This window comes from Pagrus pagrus (genome assembly GCF_965226575.1).
Source record: "Pagrus pagrus genome assembly, chromosome: 5".
Taxonomy (NCBI): domain Eukaryota; kingdom Metazoa; phylum Chordata; class Actinopteri; order Spariformes; family Sparidae; genus Pagrus; species Pagrus pagrus.
This window is the reverse complement of record NC_140189.1, coordinates 3,659,931-3,677,529: the sequence shown is the minus strand read 5'-3', so window position 1 is coordinate 3,677,529 and position 17,599 is coordinate 3,659,931. Positions and strand designations below refer to the sequence as shown.

Below are 17,599 nucleotides of genomic sequence, written 5' to 3'. Positions count from 1 at the left end.
AAAAAAAGATTGGACTCAAACACACAGACCGACTTCTGAATGAGTCCAACAGTTGAACAGGCTTCAGTTATTTGCTTACTAATCAAATTAAACTATCAGATTGGCTGCTGATTCAACCTACCAAACCCATTAAACATCTTTAGTTGTTTATTATGTCACATTTAAAATAATGTTAATTAAAGGAGTCATTTAGGAAACAGGCCCATGTGGTCTTTTAAGGCCTGGACATTTTTATTTTTGAATTGATACAAGTGAGATACAGAAAAGTTTAATTTGAATTTCAACCTGAAGAATCTGGATTTGTTTTCTCTACAAGACAGTTAATAAACATTCTCAGCCGATGTTCATTTAGTACTGACGTGTTATAACGTTGACAGCCCATAGACCAGAGAACAGAAAGTCATTTCATGTCTGCTTCACACTGTTTTCATGCACAATAAAGGAAACTGCACACAGAGTCATCCAGTTACCACAACAGTCATCCACAGACAGTGCCAGTGTCAGTTTGTTTACTGTCTTTACACTCAGTCTTTATCAGGTTTACCTGTACAATCTAATGCAGACCAATGCAGCAGCCCTGCCATAAAGTCTACCTTTACTAAGTTTATAATGTTTGCATAAAATCAGTTACATGTTTATTATTGAGGTCACAGTTAAAGCTATTTATACATTATACTTAGAGGGGTCTCTAATTGTGTGCCCTCCCTGTTTACACACATGGGGGGGCAGTGGTGGAATGTAACTAAGTACATTTGCTCTATCACTGGACCTGAATTTTGAGGTACTCGTATATTTCTATTTTATGTTACTCTACTACATTTATTTTGACAACTTTAGTTCGTATCTGCTTTGGAGTTGTAGATTATTAGTTAGCAGTACACGTTAGCAGTAGTAGTGCAAGTTAAATAACAGCTGCAACAACAAAGTAATACAGTACATATGAATGCATTAATGATTACAATTCAATTATAAAATATACATGGGTGATTCTGCAAGATGGGTACTTTTTTCCTTTTTGTACTTTAGTAGATATTGATACCAATACTTTTGGACTTTTACTTTGAAATAAAATTGTGATTTGAGGTTGCAGCCGGTTTCAAGGTGTACCATGATATGAAACTTGAGGGTTATCAAACTGTGTACATTTGCTTTTCTAAAAGTATTGGATTCTACCATATCAGTAGTAGTAGTATCAATATATATGTTTCATGTCTGGCAGGACATAATATTTTGTGAAAAAAATAAAGCGTTTTTCAACATAAAAACGAAAAAAAAAAACTTCTATTTTCATTGGTTTACGGGTCCTTGTAACTGATAATAACGATAATAACTGTGTAATACTGTGATATTTTCTAGATGAAAATGAAAATCTCACACCAGTGCAACCCAATCGTGAATGTAGGGCTCACTCCAAATCTCAATCTCTTTATATCAGGACACAGATGTTGAAGAGAAAAAAAAAACATAACTTTGACAAAATTATCTTAGCTTCATGACTGAGCACATGCATCTTAAAACCAAAGTCTATCATACTTGTAATGTTTTTTTCTGAATCTATACAACAATAACTGATACAGCTTTTTATTCAAGTTAATTTTAGTGAGACCAAGCTCGTTGACAAACATGCAGATACTGACACATAACACTGGATCGATCATAACTGAAAATCAACATAAAAGAAGGATTATGATCGACTGAGAAAGAACATTTTGCACGAAACTTTTCATTAATATAATCTGTTGAGGCTGTTTGTGCAACAGTTAACAGATTTTATTAAATTAATCAGAAGAGAAGACACAAGTATAGACATCAACTAAAACGTCATCTGAGGATGTAACCTTTAAAAAAAATGAATAAGTGTATTTTTAAGAGAAAAACTTCACACAACCAGCTTTCAGGCTATAAAGGTTTTATGTAGATTGCAGAGACTTTGACCAGCCAGTATAATGACTGTACCTGAAGATATAAACAGACAATATTATCCTGCTTTACTGCAAACACCCTGATAATGATGTAGCACTGTGTGAATGAGAGATGACTTCCTCTCACCTTTGGAGGGCTAATAAATGTGCAGATTACCTGCTGGTGACAAGAATCTCATTTTCCGTGATTGTGTGAGCCTGAGTGTGTTCACTTCAGGTTTAAAGGCACTGATTCCTAATTTTATGAGATAACTTCCATATAAATCAAGACAGCTGTTTGTTTTATGGCTGAGATCGTGCTCTGCATAAATATAAATGAAGGGAAACATAAAGTTGTGTGTTGAGAAACTAAATCAGAGCTGCATGGATCACAGAGGAATCACTCTGCCTGCAGGAGTCTTCCCATCAGGGAGAGATCCTGAAGGCAACAACTTTTGAGCCAAGAAAAACCCTCAGAGACAAACACAGCCAGAGTGTCAAATAAACAAGAAAAAACTGATGAGAGAAAAACAAGAAGAGAGCCACCAATGAAAACAGGAACAACACCAAGAGAAGAGCAGCAGAACTGAAAGAGAAGGAATAGTTTAAAGACACAAGAAAGAGAGTTGGTGTGTGAGGGAAGACTTACAGGTGTGTAAGCACTCTGTGACAGTGGTGGCGTCGATCAGGTAGCCCTCACACAGACGACATGTGATGTGGGCGTTGATGTGACAGAGTTTAATCTTCCTCGTCAGCATGTCGGGGTTCTGCAGAGGAAAAAATTAAGAGATAAAGTAAACTGCAGCCAAAAGCAAACACTGCAGCCACTCAAGAGCCGTCATTTTCAGATTTTCGGTCAAGTTTAATCATTATGATTAGGGATGCACGATTCAGCTTTCTTCCTGCCGATACCAAAAAGTGATAATGACCTGGCAAGACCGATAAGATATAATTATAATAATATATATAATATAATAAGTTTAACCTGTGAGTTATACACACCTGAGGGTAGGAAAGTTCTGAAATGTAGTGAGCAAAGACTGATGATCAATTATGTGCATACTCTGGAACAGCACAAAATGAACATTTTAAGTACCGATAAAAGTAATTTGTCAAAATGACAAAATTTGTTGATGCATTAAAAACATGAGTACTGTAATGTCTTAAGAATATTTTTTGTTTGCCACAGAAAACATTAAACCAACTACATGCAGCTATTACAAAAACATATACAAAACTTCTAAGACTAAATGCACAACTTTAGTAGTTCAACAGTGTTTAAATCATTAAGTAGGCACGTTCTTAATTCAGTTATTGTTAGTGAGCAGCTTGCATTTGTCTTTTCTGACGATCTTTTAGAAGGGAACCCCGACAGTTTTCAGGTTCAGTCTGTTTTGCTGTAGACTGTCCAGCAGGTAGCCGGGTGATCCTTCAACAAGGAGGTTTTAGGTTCAATCTCTGCGTCTAATAATCTATCCAACTGAGCTCCTTTTACAAATGCACTGCAACCCTGGCATCACCCAGAGGATCTATATGTCTGAACGTAAATGTCTCAATCAGTTGGCTGTCTGAGGTCTGATTGTGTGAACAGAGCAGGTCAGTGTCCAGAGGATTCACAGTGAGTGAGTGGGCGTGATGGTGATGTTGGACACAGTGTAGCTGCTTGCCATTATTGTCTGCTTGACTGTATTTTACTTTCCACTCTTTCGTTGATATTGTGGATACACCCAATCACATGTACTACTGATGAACGCAAAAAAAAGCTGAAAAAAGTCATCCTCCTGCATGCTCTACGCAGACACCACCCCTTGTCCGAACCAGACTATTTCTAGTGGTTGAGAGGGTCTGACACAAACAATCTCCTGTTGTGTGCTACACATGTGAAGGAGCAACAGATTCTGCAGACATTGTCATGATTCATAAGTAAAAACAGTTCGTCTGTGGATAAAACCCATGCGCCACTTCCTGCTCTACAATTATAACTACATCACTAAAGTGTAAGTTGCATTACATCACAGATGCTTAAATAAAGACAGTTTTAAGTGTTTCTGAAAAGGAAGAGTAGCTATGAGAGCACACTGCATCATGTAGAATAAAGGAATGTAAAAAAAATCTTGAATCCTTGATCTTGCAGCTGAACTATTCATCCTCAATATCCAGAAAATCTATTATGTTCACATTCTTCTTTTGTATAAGAGATAAGCACACATAATGTGTTTTTACATAGATCATCATCACCTGCAGTTTCAAAAGTGTAGTTTTACTTAAACCAGCACCTTGTGAAGGCAAGAAGAGTTTACACAATTTACACCTTCAGATGGAAACGTGTAGAGTTGCAGCATTAGCTGCCTAGTACATCGCCCAATATCTTGACAGTCGAATACTCAGCCTGAATATATTTTACAAAAGCAAAAATCTCTGATTCCAGCTTCTTAAATGTGAAGATTTTCTGGTTTCTGGACAAAATAATACATTTGAGGACGTCATCTTGGATTTTGTGAAACACTGATCGACAGTTTTCACGTTTTATGGACCAAAGAACTAATTGATAAATAAAAACTACCGATTACTCGACAAGGAAAAATAATCGTTAGCTGCAGCCCTGAGTATGCACCATGTACAAAACGAGAAAAGCTCGCTTCGGAAAAGCAGCTTCCTCCACGTTGATATCTGTACCACCTTCATGCAATGTTACAATTCTAGGCTTTCATTTTTAGAGCTTCTGCTATTGTGTGCATGTGCGCCTGAGTGAGTTCTGTCATTTTGTGACCAGTCACTGTTTCAGATTGGTGGATATAAACAAAACAGTGAATCCATGCACGTACGGACTGGTACTGTTCCAAAAACAAAAAAGCAAATAAGATCAATTATATGGAGCCGAGTCGAACACGCAGGAGTACTTATACTATTTTTTCAAATACCTATAATAATGCCAGAGAGATAAGTCAGTTTCATAAGGTGCTTCACAACAAAACAACCAAATAAAAGCCACTGCAAATGCGCTGAGCCAGTAATATACCCATAATCACAACAGAGAACATTGTGCTGGCTATTACTGCAGCACTTTATGTCAGCTAGCTGGGCTTCAGTGTTTTCTCTGCCTTATCTTATTGTACCCAAGGAGCTAGTTAACGATCACTCCTGCTTTTCTCTGCATTACAGTGACTGTACCTCCTGTGTTTCATCTTCTTCATGTGTCTGTTTGAAGAAAACTTTTAAGCAACTGCAGCCTGTTTGATGTTACTTTTCTAACACTGCTGTGATGCGACTGTAGTCAGAGACGTCATCAGGTACAGGCTCGCTATAACACTCAGACATAATAAATCTCCATCTCGCTGGAGCCTTATCTCTAAATTTAAACCACCAAGAGTCTTCAGTTCAACATGTACCTGCAAGATCACAATGAGAGGAGCCGGACTAACAGGCAGCGACAGGGAGCTCACAGCTGATGATTCATGCTTTACAAAGATGTGCATGAGAAGGATGTTGAAAGCAGTGATTTGCTGTACAGAAGCTGAGTGTGTTGAGTAACTGAATGACTAACTGTGGTTTCACTCTGTGAGTAACATCATCAACAAGTCACAGGGAGTCCTGTCGGCTTTCACACAGCTGAACAAACAGGGGAAGTCAGCTGGTGCAGATATGTTCAAAATATTTACATAAAGAAGCTGGAATCTCAAACCAATTAATTAATGATCAACACAGTTGTCGATTAACTTAAAAGTTGACAACTAATTTGTTGCAGCTCTACTGCTTTACTACTTGCTTTACTAACCCTGATTTATTATAGCAAACAAAGTGCCAAAAAGTTCCCCAGTTCACTGTGATGTTTTCAAACTCCCAGTTTATTATCAAATGCACACCAACTGAAATATTCAAGATTATATCAACTTGGTGCGATTCCCAGCACCACAAAAGAGACTCATCGTAGCATTATTTATAGACAACTCAGGGTGAGGAAAAACAGGCCTCCCTCTGCGTGAAAAACACTGAATTTACACTTTGATTTACAACTGACAATGCATCATTTTATCAAAAAGACGCTCCAACTAGCTTAATGTTTTTGTCGTATGTTATTGTGGCTTGTTGTTAAAGATGTGGATACAGTCTTAGCTCCTGGAAACAGTGTAAAAATGTACACGTTTTTCCACTACTTAGCTGTCAGCCAGCCCAGAGACATATTACTCCAGTTAACTTGAACACAAGTGAAGTAAAACAAGAAGCAAAGGGTAAAAAAAATGTGACTTTATCCCATTTGACCTCAAGTCACTGAATGAAATAAATGAACATGAAGATATACGATGTTATGTACACTTGTGTCATGTCAACAAGTGTACGGTAATTGTTAGTTTATCACGGCTCAAAATCAAAATTGCTGTGCGCAGACTAACTGACAAGCTTTTATATAAGGCCGATCCTACAGAGAATATCTGTTCATTACCAGCGGGGATAACTTTTAAAATAACAAAGTCAAAGAGAATGTCTGAGCTGCGTTTTTTAAAAGAAGTTTTCTTTTGATGAAACTCGACAGGCCTCGGCTATCAGAGTACAGAAACACTCTGAGGAGACGGCTCGGAGTTCTCTGCTGGGCTCTCCCTCAGTCATTTCTACATTAAAGATATCTCTATGTCAGACCATACATTTTATTTCATGTTTCTGTCAACTCCACCTACTCTGACTAAACCTGTCTGCTCCTGTCTCCCTCATCCGTCAAAGTGACTCTACAACCAACAGTTTGGTTTTAAGAGCAGCTTTGTTCCTGAATGTTTCTCTTATCTACACTGAACAATTTCCCTTATATTTCAGATGTATTGTTAAGAAGGTGAGTATGCAACATTAAAAAATGACTTTCTTAGGATGAAATACACTGAGGTGTCTTTGTGTGGAATAAACACACAGTACTGATCAACAGACTGCAGCAGCAGACAGTCACAGCCAAATCACCAGATGTGAAATAACAGCCGCCTATAACTCAGATAATGGCTGGTTGTGCCTGGTGAGTTAGACACAGACAGCTGACATCCATCATTTAGAGCCTCCAACCTGTTCTGAAATCTTCACGGAGAGCGTCTGGATGCCGAGACAGATACAAAGCAGATAAAGACACTCGACAAATAGAGATGTTACAACCATTTTCTCTGCAGACAGACGGGAGGTTCCCATGCTTCGTTCTCAGCTTTTTGAGAAGTGAAAGAAACTTTGGTTTTTAGATTGATGGTGGTGCCTTTTTTGTCATCTTATGACTTTTAAAAATGATCTCATAAACCTAGAATGTCAGAGTAAGAGCTGAAAGAGAAGGCCATTAATCTATTAGTTGATCAACAAAGAAATAATCAACAGCTAGAAGACATGCAAAATATTCCCTAGTTTGCTTCTATTATAACAACCCTCTGTTGGTCAGACAGAACACTATTTGTTTTCCTTATTTTCTAAATACGTTTTGCTATTTTTGGACTTTTTATATTAGCCTCTGAGTCCGGGCTCGTCTGTTGTCAACATCCGGGGTCTGTAGGTTGAGCTACTACTTCTGACCTGGAAGATGTCGTCTCTGAGCTGCGCGCGCACCCGCGACAGCGCGGCTTGTTTACCTGTAGCTGCTACTGCTAGTTTGACCCCGGATGTTGATAACGGACGAGCCCGGACTCAGAGGGGAATAGCGCTAGCATTTCATAACAAAATATTGATGAAATTAACTAGTTTCGTGGCAGATAATGCATTATATAGAGGCTGTGTGTCGCTGCCCCGTCTCTCCCATTATATGGATATATCGCCGCTACACTGGATCTAATTTCGTCCGAACGACGCCGAATGACACCAAAGTTATCTGGGTGAGTAAATGACCATATATTTTGCCAGAAATAAGGTCCAGGTTGTAAAAAACGGTACTTATCCTTTAAATCCAACAATAATAAAATAATAATAAAAGTTAAATCCAGAGTAGACATGTACTTCTACCAACAGCCGGAAGGAAACAACAACCATATTCACCCATGTCCATAAAATGTCTAAATGTCTGATTGCAACATATTTTCATTTTGTTTCTGAGGCTAAAAAGAACACAACCAAAGTTCTTAGGGTCTTCAGTACTGATTAAAGTGATAAGAGTGAGGCACATAGTGTGGTTCTTACCCCTAATACCGCCATGCGTCGGCTGTGGATGGTGCAGCAGCCACGTCTCTTCCTGCGGTTGTTCGACCGACAGTGTTAGCTGCTCATCATGGAGAGCCTCTCATTGGAGCCTGAAACAGAGAAAGAGATAAGTGACAAAGCTGTTAGGAGGAATCATTCAGAAACCTCACTGATGTTAAAATCAGAAAGTTGGGTCAGTGCTAAATCTGAAAGCCTCCAGCATCCGATTAGCTTAGCTTAGCTTAGCTTAGCAAGAAGACTGGAAACAAGGAGAATGAGCTAGCCTGGCTCTGTGCAGAATCTGCCAACCACCTCCAAAGATCACAAATTAATAAGGGTGTAATGATCCATCCATCTGGATTGATATTGATTCAATGATCAATGATTCAATGTGATCGATGTTAAGAATGCCTATATTTTGAAATTCCCCTGGCACGTCTGTATCACCTTGTCTGTCCAAGCGCAACTCCTTCCTAAACATTCAAACAGTGCAGCAGCAGGCAGATGAAGAGGGAAAAGATGAGGATATTTACCCTCTATTTGGGCATTAATCGGCAGTGAGGAAATATTTTAGATTTTGGAGATTTTTACTCAGGAGTCTGCTAACATGTAGCATTCATGCTGGCTGAAATTCAACCATGGTGCTCTGTCAGGAGATGCAGCAACTTAAACCAGCTGTGACTAAGAAAATGTATAAATAACACTTTGTTAAACTATAAGTAAGAGAAAGTCCGCTAGCCTCCAGGCTAATTTATACAATGTAAAATGCAATAGGCTTAAGCTGATAATGATGACTAACAAAAAACAAATGTTTGGTTTCAACGAAAGTTAATTTTGAGCTGAATGTTATACTCTTGTTAAATGTTCTTGTTGTTAAGCCATGTGTATGTATTGGTGGTGTCCGTTTAAAGGAAACTTTACAGCACTTAACCAGTCACAATTCTATTTTTTTTTCTTTTACAGCCAAAAGCAGAAAAGAAAGCAGAAGCAGCTCCTTCTGTAGCTGACTGTGTTAAATGGACAGATGATGTCGTCCCATATTGATCGCAGGCACCTGAATTGAATCGAATCAAAATCTTATCGTGGCAGACTGTGATATTTGAAATACAGTATCGTTGTCTGAAGACTCAATTTACACCCCTACAAATTAACACGTTAAATCTTGTTTTTTCAATCAGTACAAAAACCAAAGCGTACAAACAACTATTCGCCTTTTTGTTGTGTTGTGTGCTGGACTGCGAGCAGTTGCCGGGCAAACAGACTCAAATAAAGTACTGGTCCCTGCCAAGACAGTATGTCACATAACATCCTGTACAGTAGTGAATTGCCATTTTTACACAGCTTTTGTACAGATTAAATACAAAAGATATATGGTGAGTTTAAGAGGTGCTAGTAGACAGGTTTTGTTACCTTTGGACAGAGCCAGACTGTCTGTCTCTTCTTGTTTTATGTCCATTATCCACATTTTCAATCTCCTCTAACTCTTGGCAAGAAAGTGAACAATAATTTCGAAACATGTCGGACTGTTCTTTAAATGAAAGCTCTACATTTGGTTTGGTTCGACTGTGCAACCAAAGAAAAGACATCTACCTACAGAGTCAAACTAGAATGGAAACTCCAAGGAATGAATATTCACTGTACCACCCACACTGTTTGATTGACAAGCCAAACTCCACAGCTTGGCAAGAAAGACCAAACAAAGTGAATGTACTGTATCACCACTTAACCACACAAGTTCAATACTGTACAGTGTTCCTGAAAGTTGTAGCCGTCCTCCACAGAGGGCAACAGATTTCTGTCCTGCAGCCAGACAGCAGTGACTCGTCCTGCCATCACTTACTGTGATTCATTGCTTAATTGTAGGAGTCCGACCACTCCAGTCACGACGGGAGAGGGAATGCCAGGCGAACACCCACCACACAGCACCAGCACCACCGATTCATCCTCCTCCAGATACACACACACAGTTTAAAATAAAAAAAACAGCCTTTAAAGTCTCCGGTGACAGCGGTAAGTCTGTCAGCCTGCCTCTGTCTGCTCATCAGACCATGAAATTAGCCCAGTTAGTCGACAGAGATGAAACGTAGTGGGGGCTGCTGAGGGGACACACACACACACACACACACACACACACACACACACACACACACACACACACACACACACACACACACACACACACACACACACACACACACACACACACACACACACACACACACACACACACACAGACACAGACACACACAGACACACACACAGTACTGCTGCCTATTAGAGAGCCGTCACGCGCTGAGGAGCTCCACACAGATGTTATCGTCACATGACGCCCGGCGACTCCGCAGTGATGTAATGTTTTATTTGTGCATCGGTGGGGTTGAGCTGAGGTCATTTTCACACCGAGCATGTCTGCAAGCAAACTCAGGAGTTATTTGGTTTGCTTAGAGAAGTGTGAGAACATAAACTGTCAGGACTAACAACACAAAACAACACAAAATGTGAAGGGTTGTGGGTATAACAAGACATCTGCTATCATGCATTTATTTTGGCTTGAAAAACATGTCAATGGATATCAAGGGCGATGTCAAATCAAAGCAAAGAAGCACATTTTGGCATTAAAGGAGTAAAACCGTAGCAAGACAACGTAGAAACTCTCTCACCAAGCTACAACACACAAGACAAGAAGAGTATGTTGACAATCAAACATGACACACAGGAGGTTGTTTGACATGTCATGGGTGTAAACATGCTGCTATAACATCCTCCACTCTTCTAGTTTCAGTCTTTTCACCAGATGTTGAACCTGACTGCAGGGATTTGCTTCAATTCAGGCCCAAAAGAGCATCAGTGAGCTCCAACACTGCTGATGGGTGATGACTGGCTCAGTTGATTTTCCAGTTGATCACAAAAGTGTTGGGCATGGTTGAGGTCAGGGCCCTGTGCAGGCAAGTTTTTCCACACCAAACTGGGAACAACATTTCTTAGTGGAGCTGACTTTGTGCCAAACACAAAAGAACGCTGTTGTCTAATATATCTGTTGTTGTAGAGGCTGCAACTACTGATTATTTTATTCATTATCCATTCATCTGCAAATGATTATCTCCATTACTCCAGGCTCCAGACTAACCGTTTTTACTAGGAGCACAGTGGACCCTTTAGGAGCACAATCACAAAATTTAGGGGCGCACACCGTAAATCAACATGCAAAGCAAATATTCACATTTCCTCTCATTTTTACTGTATTACTGATAAATACTTTGATAATAAATGCAGAAATTACAATGTCTTGTTTTAAGTTCTCTGTCACATTTTATTGTGAACTTTTGAAGAAGCAACACAAGAGAAATAAGGTATACAGACAGTACCATTACTGTCATTACAGCACAATATTAAGGAACATACATGCAGAAATCATAAATGCAAAGCTACATTCAGAAATGTAAACAAAGTATGTGCTCAGTAACCTTCCTATCCTTTCACAGTACACAGACCACAACTTAACAAATACTTTAAATGTATGTAAACATTTGGGGTACTGGTCAATAACTTTAATGCCACTACAGAACAAGTAGTCCTAAACAAGGGTAAAAAAGGGTAGTTCTTTCTTGGCAATGAAAAAGGCTGTGTTAAACTTAAATATTAATTTGGCCTCCTCAGCGCACTGATTAACAGCCTCTTGCCTTCTAAATGCAACTGACAGTGGAGTTGCATTTCACTGGAGTACAGGTCACAGCATATTTTATGCCTTAGACTATCACTGTGTTTGACCAATGTGTTACGTTTTAACTGTGTAGTACCAGCATTACCTGCAAATTTTGTGTTCCGCATGTATCGACTGTAAAATTTGCAGTTCATAGAATTCATCTCTCTGAGATACCGTAACCAGTCAAATTCGCGTAGCCATTCTTCACGAAAACAGTATTTTCTGCCCTTTTTCACCACATTTGTGTGACTCTGACTCATCCTCTGAGTTAGGATTTGACTCAGGCACACTACTAGGCTTATCGAGGAGAAAATAAGCGTCAAGAGTTCGTTTCACCATTGTTCGCTGAAAGTGAAGCCTTCTCCTTCCGCACTCGGAACAACTTTAGGACCCTCCCCCTCCACACATTAGCCACTTACAGTACCATTCCCCATTCCCTCCCCCTCTCACACACATTGGCCTGCCACCTGTTATTCCAGATTGCAGATTCTTTGATTCGCCCCTTCCACGTACCAGTGTTAAAAAAAAAAGCTCGAATTCACTGCAATTGCAAATTCACTGATAGCACATGCGTGACTAAATGTAAAATTTTGTCGCACTGTCTCAAATCATGGTCGCAAAATGCTACCATTTGGTCGCAGTCTGGAGCCCTGCACTCTATTGTTTTGTCTGCAAAATGTCAGAAAATGATGCCCATCATAAACTGAAACAGCCACGGGTGACGCATACACAAATTGCTTGTTCTTTCAACCAACTAGGGCTGCCACCAAATAGTTGACCAAGCACTGGTCGACCAAAAAATCATTAGCAGACCAAAATTTAATTGGTCGATTGGTCGCAGAAAAAAAGCCAAAAACATTTGGAGCCGTGTTTTGTCAAAATTAAGTCAAAATCAATGTGACTGGCGGCTGGTCTGTGTATAAAAGGCTGGAGGGCTTTTAATTTGAAGAGCCAGACACAGGAGGTCGTGACACTCACTCACTGTCAGTGTTTTTTTTTTTTTTTGTTACACGGCAGGTCTCTTCGACATCGCGGTTAGACAGTTAACAATTAATAGCCAACCATGTCGAGAAAGACGTCTAAAATATGGGATCATTTTGAAAAGAAGAAGGATGACCCCCCGAGTGCGGCGTAACATGAAGGAGAAAGCTCCATGTTACGCCGCACTTGGGGATCGACGCAGGACTGGCAGGACTGCTACTGCTAGGCTACTGCTAACGTGAGTTGTTGAAAAACCTTTTTAGCAAACTTTGTGTACACAAACGATGTTCTCAATGCTCGTGTTCATGTGTAGAGACCCTGGTGATGCTACGAGCAAAGTTTCATGTTGTGTCGAGTCTTCTTAGTGTTTTAAAAATAGTGATTTTGATGCTACAGAAAAGTTGCGCCGCGCACCTCCATTATAAATGAGTTTGACCTGGAAACGAAACTACGGTGAATCTTAAAAGTGGCTTTTTCCTCGTAATTATGCTTTTACACAAAGGTTTGACTCGTGTTCATTCACGAAATAAGCCGAGGTTGCATTTTGGCAACAGTTACACCTTAAACATGTAAGTAGCCTAGCTACCTGCCCATGGCGGCCCGAACGTTTGAAAGCAGAGATAAATACATTTTATTATTGTTATATGGGCTAATATTAGACTATTCGTGTGTACTGGGGAAGCTAAATTATCCAGCTCACTGTGTTTCACTTGTTGTGTAAATCTCTCTACAGGCACTTTACTGCGGAGATATATTTATTTATTTATTTTAATATGCGTCGATTAGTCGACTTATCGCTCTAAATGACGACCACTGGTCGACCAAGAAAATCCTTGGTCGGGGGCAGCCCTACAACCAACAGTCTAAAACCTAACACCATCCAGTTTAATATGATATAGGGCTGACTAACAATTATTGTCATTATCAACTTATCTGCCAAAAGGGGGAAAAGAGGCAAAAGAAATGGAGCTCCTCTGTGGTGTTTAATTAGTGACCAATCACACAGGGACGCATCACCAGGTGGTCACTCCTCTGCTGCGCACCACAATTTTCTAGCAGTTTATAGAAGTTGAAATCTGTTCAACTTTACAGCACAAGGTGTGGGACTCGCATCGCGTTCCCCTTAATTACATATGATAGCTGGTTGCGCATGCAGCGCGGCTAAACGGGCGCACCACTGTTTTATCCAACACTATTTTATCATCTACAAATCTGTGCACAGAAGGCTTACAGTAGCATGTAGACAGCAAACAGCATGAGCCATATTGTACTCTAAACATTGTGAACATTTCTCATCAGAATTTTCTAGAGCCTAAAGTAACGTCTTTAAATTGTTTCTCTTGTCCAACCCAAAGTCCAAAACCCAAAGACTCTTCATTTACCGTCATAAATGACAATGAAAAGCAGCAAATCCTCACATTTAAGAAGCTGGAACCAACAAACTTCAACAACAACAGTAATTTTATTTTGCTGGACTAATTGATTAATTAACTAATCATTGCACCTCTACCATCACATATTACTAGGGATGCACAATAAGTATTGGACCGATAAAATATCGGCCGATTTTGGGGATTATTACGTAATTTTTTATCGATCTAATATGTACATTTTAACCGATAAAAGATCCGATAAATTAATGAAATTGGGGAGATTGTTTGCAGGCCAAGTAGCCCCAAAGTGAATTATATTATTATATTATATTATTATATCCATGATTATTATCTATTCACGCCTTACTAGAAGGACCCAAGCCTGGCCCCGTCACTGCCTGACTAATAATGAAAATGTCTTCAACAGTGTGGTCGTTTTTCTTAGTGGCAGAAGATGACAACAGCATTGCTGTTTGCAAAACTTGTTCAGCGAGGATTTTGAGAGGAGGAAAGAAGACCTCAAGTTTTAATACAACAAATCTTATAGCTCACCTTAAAAGTCGTCATCGCGGCGAAGTGGTATTGAAAGAATAGGAAGCAGCCGCGGTAGCAGCTAGCGGTGCTAAGGCTAAAACAACAACACGGAGTGCGGATGTCTCCATTCAGCAGGCGTTTGAACACTGTAAAAGCTTTTCAAGAGACAGTGAAAAGGCTAAACGACAAAGTGATGGAATTCATAGCGCTCGACGACCAGCCTTTTTCTGTCGTCGAGAACCCGGGTTTTCGTAAGTTAAAGGATAAGTACCGTTTTTTACAACCTGGACCTTATTTCCAGCAAAAGATATGGTCATTTACTCACCCAGATAACTTTGGTGTCATTCGGCGTCGTTCGGACGAAATTAGATCCAGTGTAGCGGCGATATATCCATATAATGGGAGTAACGGGGCATCGACACACAGCCTCTATATAACACATTATCTGCCACGAAACTAGTTAATTTCATCAATATTTTGTTATGAAATGCTAGCGCTATTAGCCTCTGAGTCCGGGCTCGTCTATTGTCAACATCCGGGGTCTGTAGGTTGAGCTACTACCTCTGACCTGGAAGATGTCGTCTCTGAGCTGCGCGCGCACCCGCGACAGCCCAGCTTGTTTACCTGTAGCTGCTACTGCTAGTTTGACCCCGGATGTTGATAACGGACGAGCCCGGACTCAGAGGCTAATAGCGCTAGCATATCGTAACAAAATATTAGTGAAATGAACTAGTTTCGTGGCAGATAATGCGTTATATAGAGGCTGTGTGTCGGTGCCCCGTTACTCGCATTATATGGATATATCGCCGCTACACTGGATCTAATTTCGTCCGAACGACGCCGAATGACACCAAAGTTATCTGGGTGAGTAAATGACCATATCTTTTGCTGGAAATAAGGTCCAGGTTGTAAAAAACGGTACTTATCCTTTAATAGCACATTTGGAGCCACGATACACCCTCCCAAGCCGTCGCTTCTTCTCGGATGTGTCCCTCCCTGGCCTCTATGATATCGTTGCCACACACATCCACAACTTGATCGACAAAAACGGACTACATGTAAGTTTTACCACAGACATATGGACGTCGGATGTTAGTTTTATTTATTTGATTTTTTGTAACCGAGGTTGACATTTGTCAATGCATATAATTTGATATTTGAAAAACATTTGACATAACTCCACAAATACCTTTGCAGATAAACCATAGTTCTGTTAAACAAATTTGAAGGGATGCACTTCTTTGTTTGAATTGAATTGTGTCTTTTGCTGCCGTTATTGTTATGTACAGCAAATGACCACATATATCTGTGTGATGACATGAAAAAAATAAACATTTGAAGAGCCAAAACTTTTGTTTGCTGTTATAGATAGGCCAGAACTACTAAAATATCAGTTTTTCATCACTGCATCCTGCACAAACTGCAGATTATATGAAGATTATATTAAATATAAAAATATGAATATATTGGTTATAGGTATCGGTATCAGCCATGAGACACAGGAAATTATCGGTTTTCGGTATCGGTTGAAATTTTTCATATCGTGCATCACTACATATTACAAGGAAAAGCATCCAGTCCTCGTTTTGAGAAGCTGAAATAGTGAATATTTGGCATTTTTGCTTTAAAAACCTTGAAATAATCAGTCCCCAAAACAGTTGGCAATTCATTTTCTGTTGATCAATGAATCTACTGGTGGTCCACTAGAAAAGCATGAAGTCTGTGTCAGGACTTCCAGGTAAATGTGAAGCAGATGATGAAACTACACCAAACAAAACAACAACCAAAACAAATTACGAGAAAATAAGACAAGGCACATCTTGCTGACTACCTGTACAACGGTGGGTAATGAAGGGAGACCGCAGGGCTCAAAAAGACTGTTATCTACAGAAGGGAGGCCCTGCAGGAAAAAGTTTGGGAACCACTGGACTAATCGATTAACAGACTAATTGTTGCAGCTCTGCTATGCTGCAGCATCAACATGGCCCTTCAAACTAAAAAAGGAGAGGGACATCCGTATCCTTTTTACCTTTTGGTGGATTCTGTCATGCAAGCTCTGGATCTCAATATGACTCTAAATAAACCAAGTAAAAGACGTGACAATCGACTTAAGTTAAGATTTCACCCTTAGCTCAGGTGTGACATCTGCTTCCATTATCAATCCACAAAAGCCTTTTTGTTATCTGGACAACGATCTTTGATTTTGAAAAGGATATTTGTTCGGTTTCTGTCCTCTGCAGCAGCAGCAGCAGCAGCACTGGTGGAAGTGTTGTTGAACCACAGCTGGTTGACTGGAGGGAGAACACTGGAGGCAATATCAGATAAAAAAGGATAACAAACCACCTCAGAGTTCACTTCTGGTCTGCTCTAAACTGAGGCTGCTGCATTCAGGGTCGTCTGAGGATACCAGCTGAGCACATACATTAAAATCCACTGCAATAGACGACCCGCTTTCACCCTCATAGTATAAATCCTGTTCTCTCTGCTAACAGATATTACAGACGTCCTTGTAGTGAAATGATTAGGATGCAAAACGTTAAACTGCAGTGTGTCAGGTTCATTTCAGGCCAAGGCTCTTCGCTGAATGTCATACTCCTCATTTCCTGCATGCCATAATGTACGAGGTCGGCAGCATACAGTAGAAGGTCCGTCTTGTAGCTTGCAGAGCAAACAACCACAAATATTTGTTAATTCATTTTGTCAGGGAGGCAGAGGCAATGACTTCTGTTGTCTCTCATATCCGCTGAGGAATCAGTTCCTAAAATGATGCGATCGCTCAGCAACTAGAAGCTTATTTAACACTATATTTACACGTACTTATTGTCAGGGGTCATACAAAACACCAGCTCCTGGCCTCCTAATCATGTTCATGTCTGTAAACATCGTTGGCTGATAGTAAAGTTTAAAGAGACTCCTGGAGACAGATGTGAAATTAACCCTCATTACTGTGTTTACTGCTCTGTCCCACTGCTCCTTTC

The 17,599-nt window shown here is 39.9% G+C and overlaps 1 protein-coding gene across 1 annotated transcript in view; it reads right to left on the bottom strand.

The window, feature by feature from the left end:
- pcgf3 (polycomb group ring finger 3) overlaps nt 1-17,599 on the bottom strand; it is a 75,981-nt gene that overhangs the window by 31,828 nt on the left and 26,554 nt on the right. Inside the window, exons 2-3 of the mRNA XM_084353674.1 lie at nt 8,031-8,140; nt 2,551-2,668 (exon numbers count right to left, since the gene is read on the bottom strand). Coding sequence (XP_084209800.1) covers nt 2,551-2,668; nt 8,031-8,045 — 133 coding nt within the window. The 5' untranslated portion in view covers nt 8,046-8,140. The remainder of the gene's footprint in view (nt 1-2,550; nt 2,669-8,030; nt 8,141-17,599) is intronic.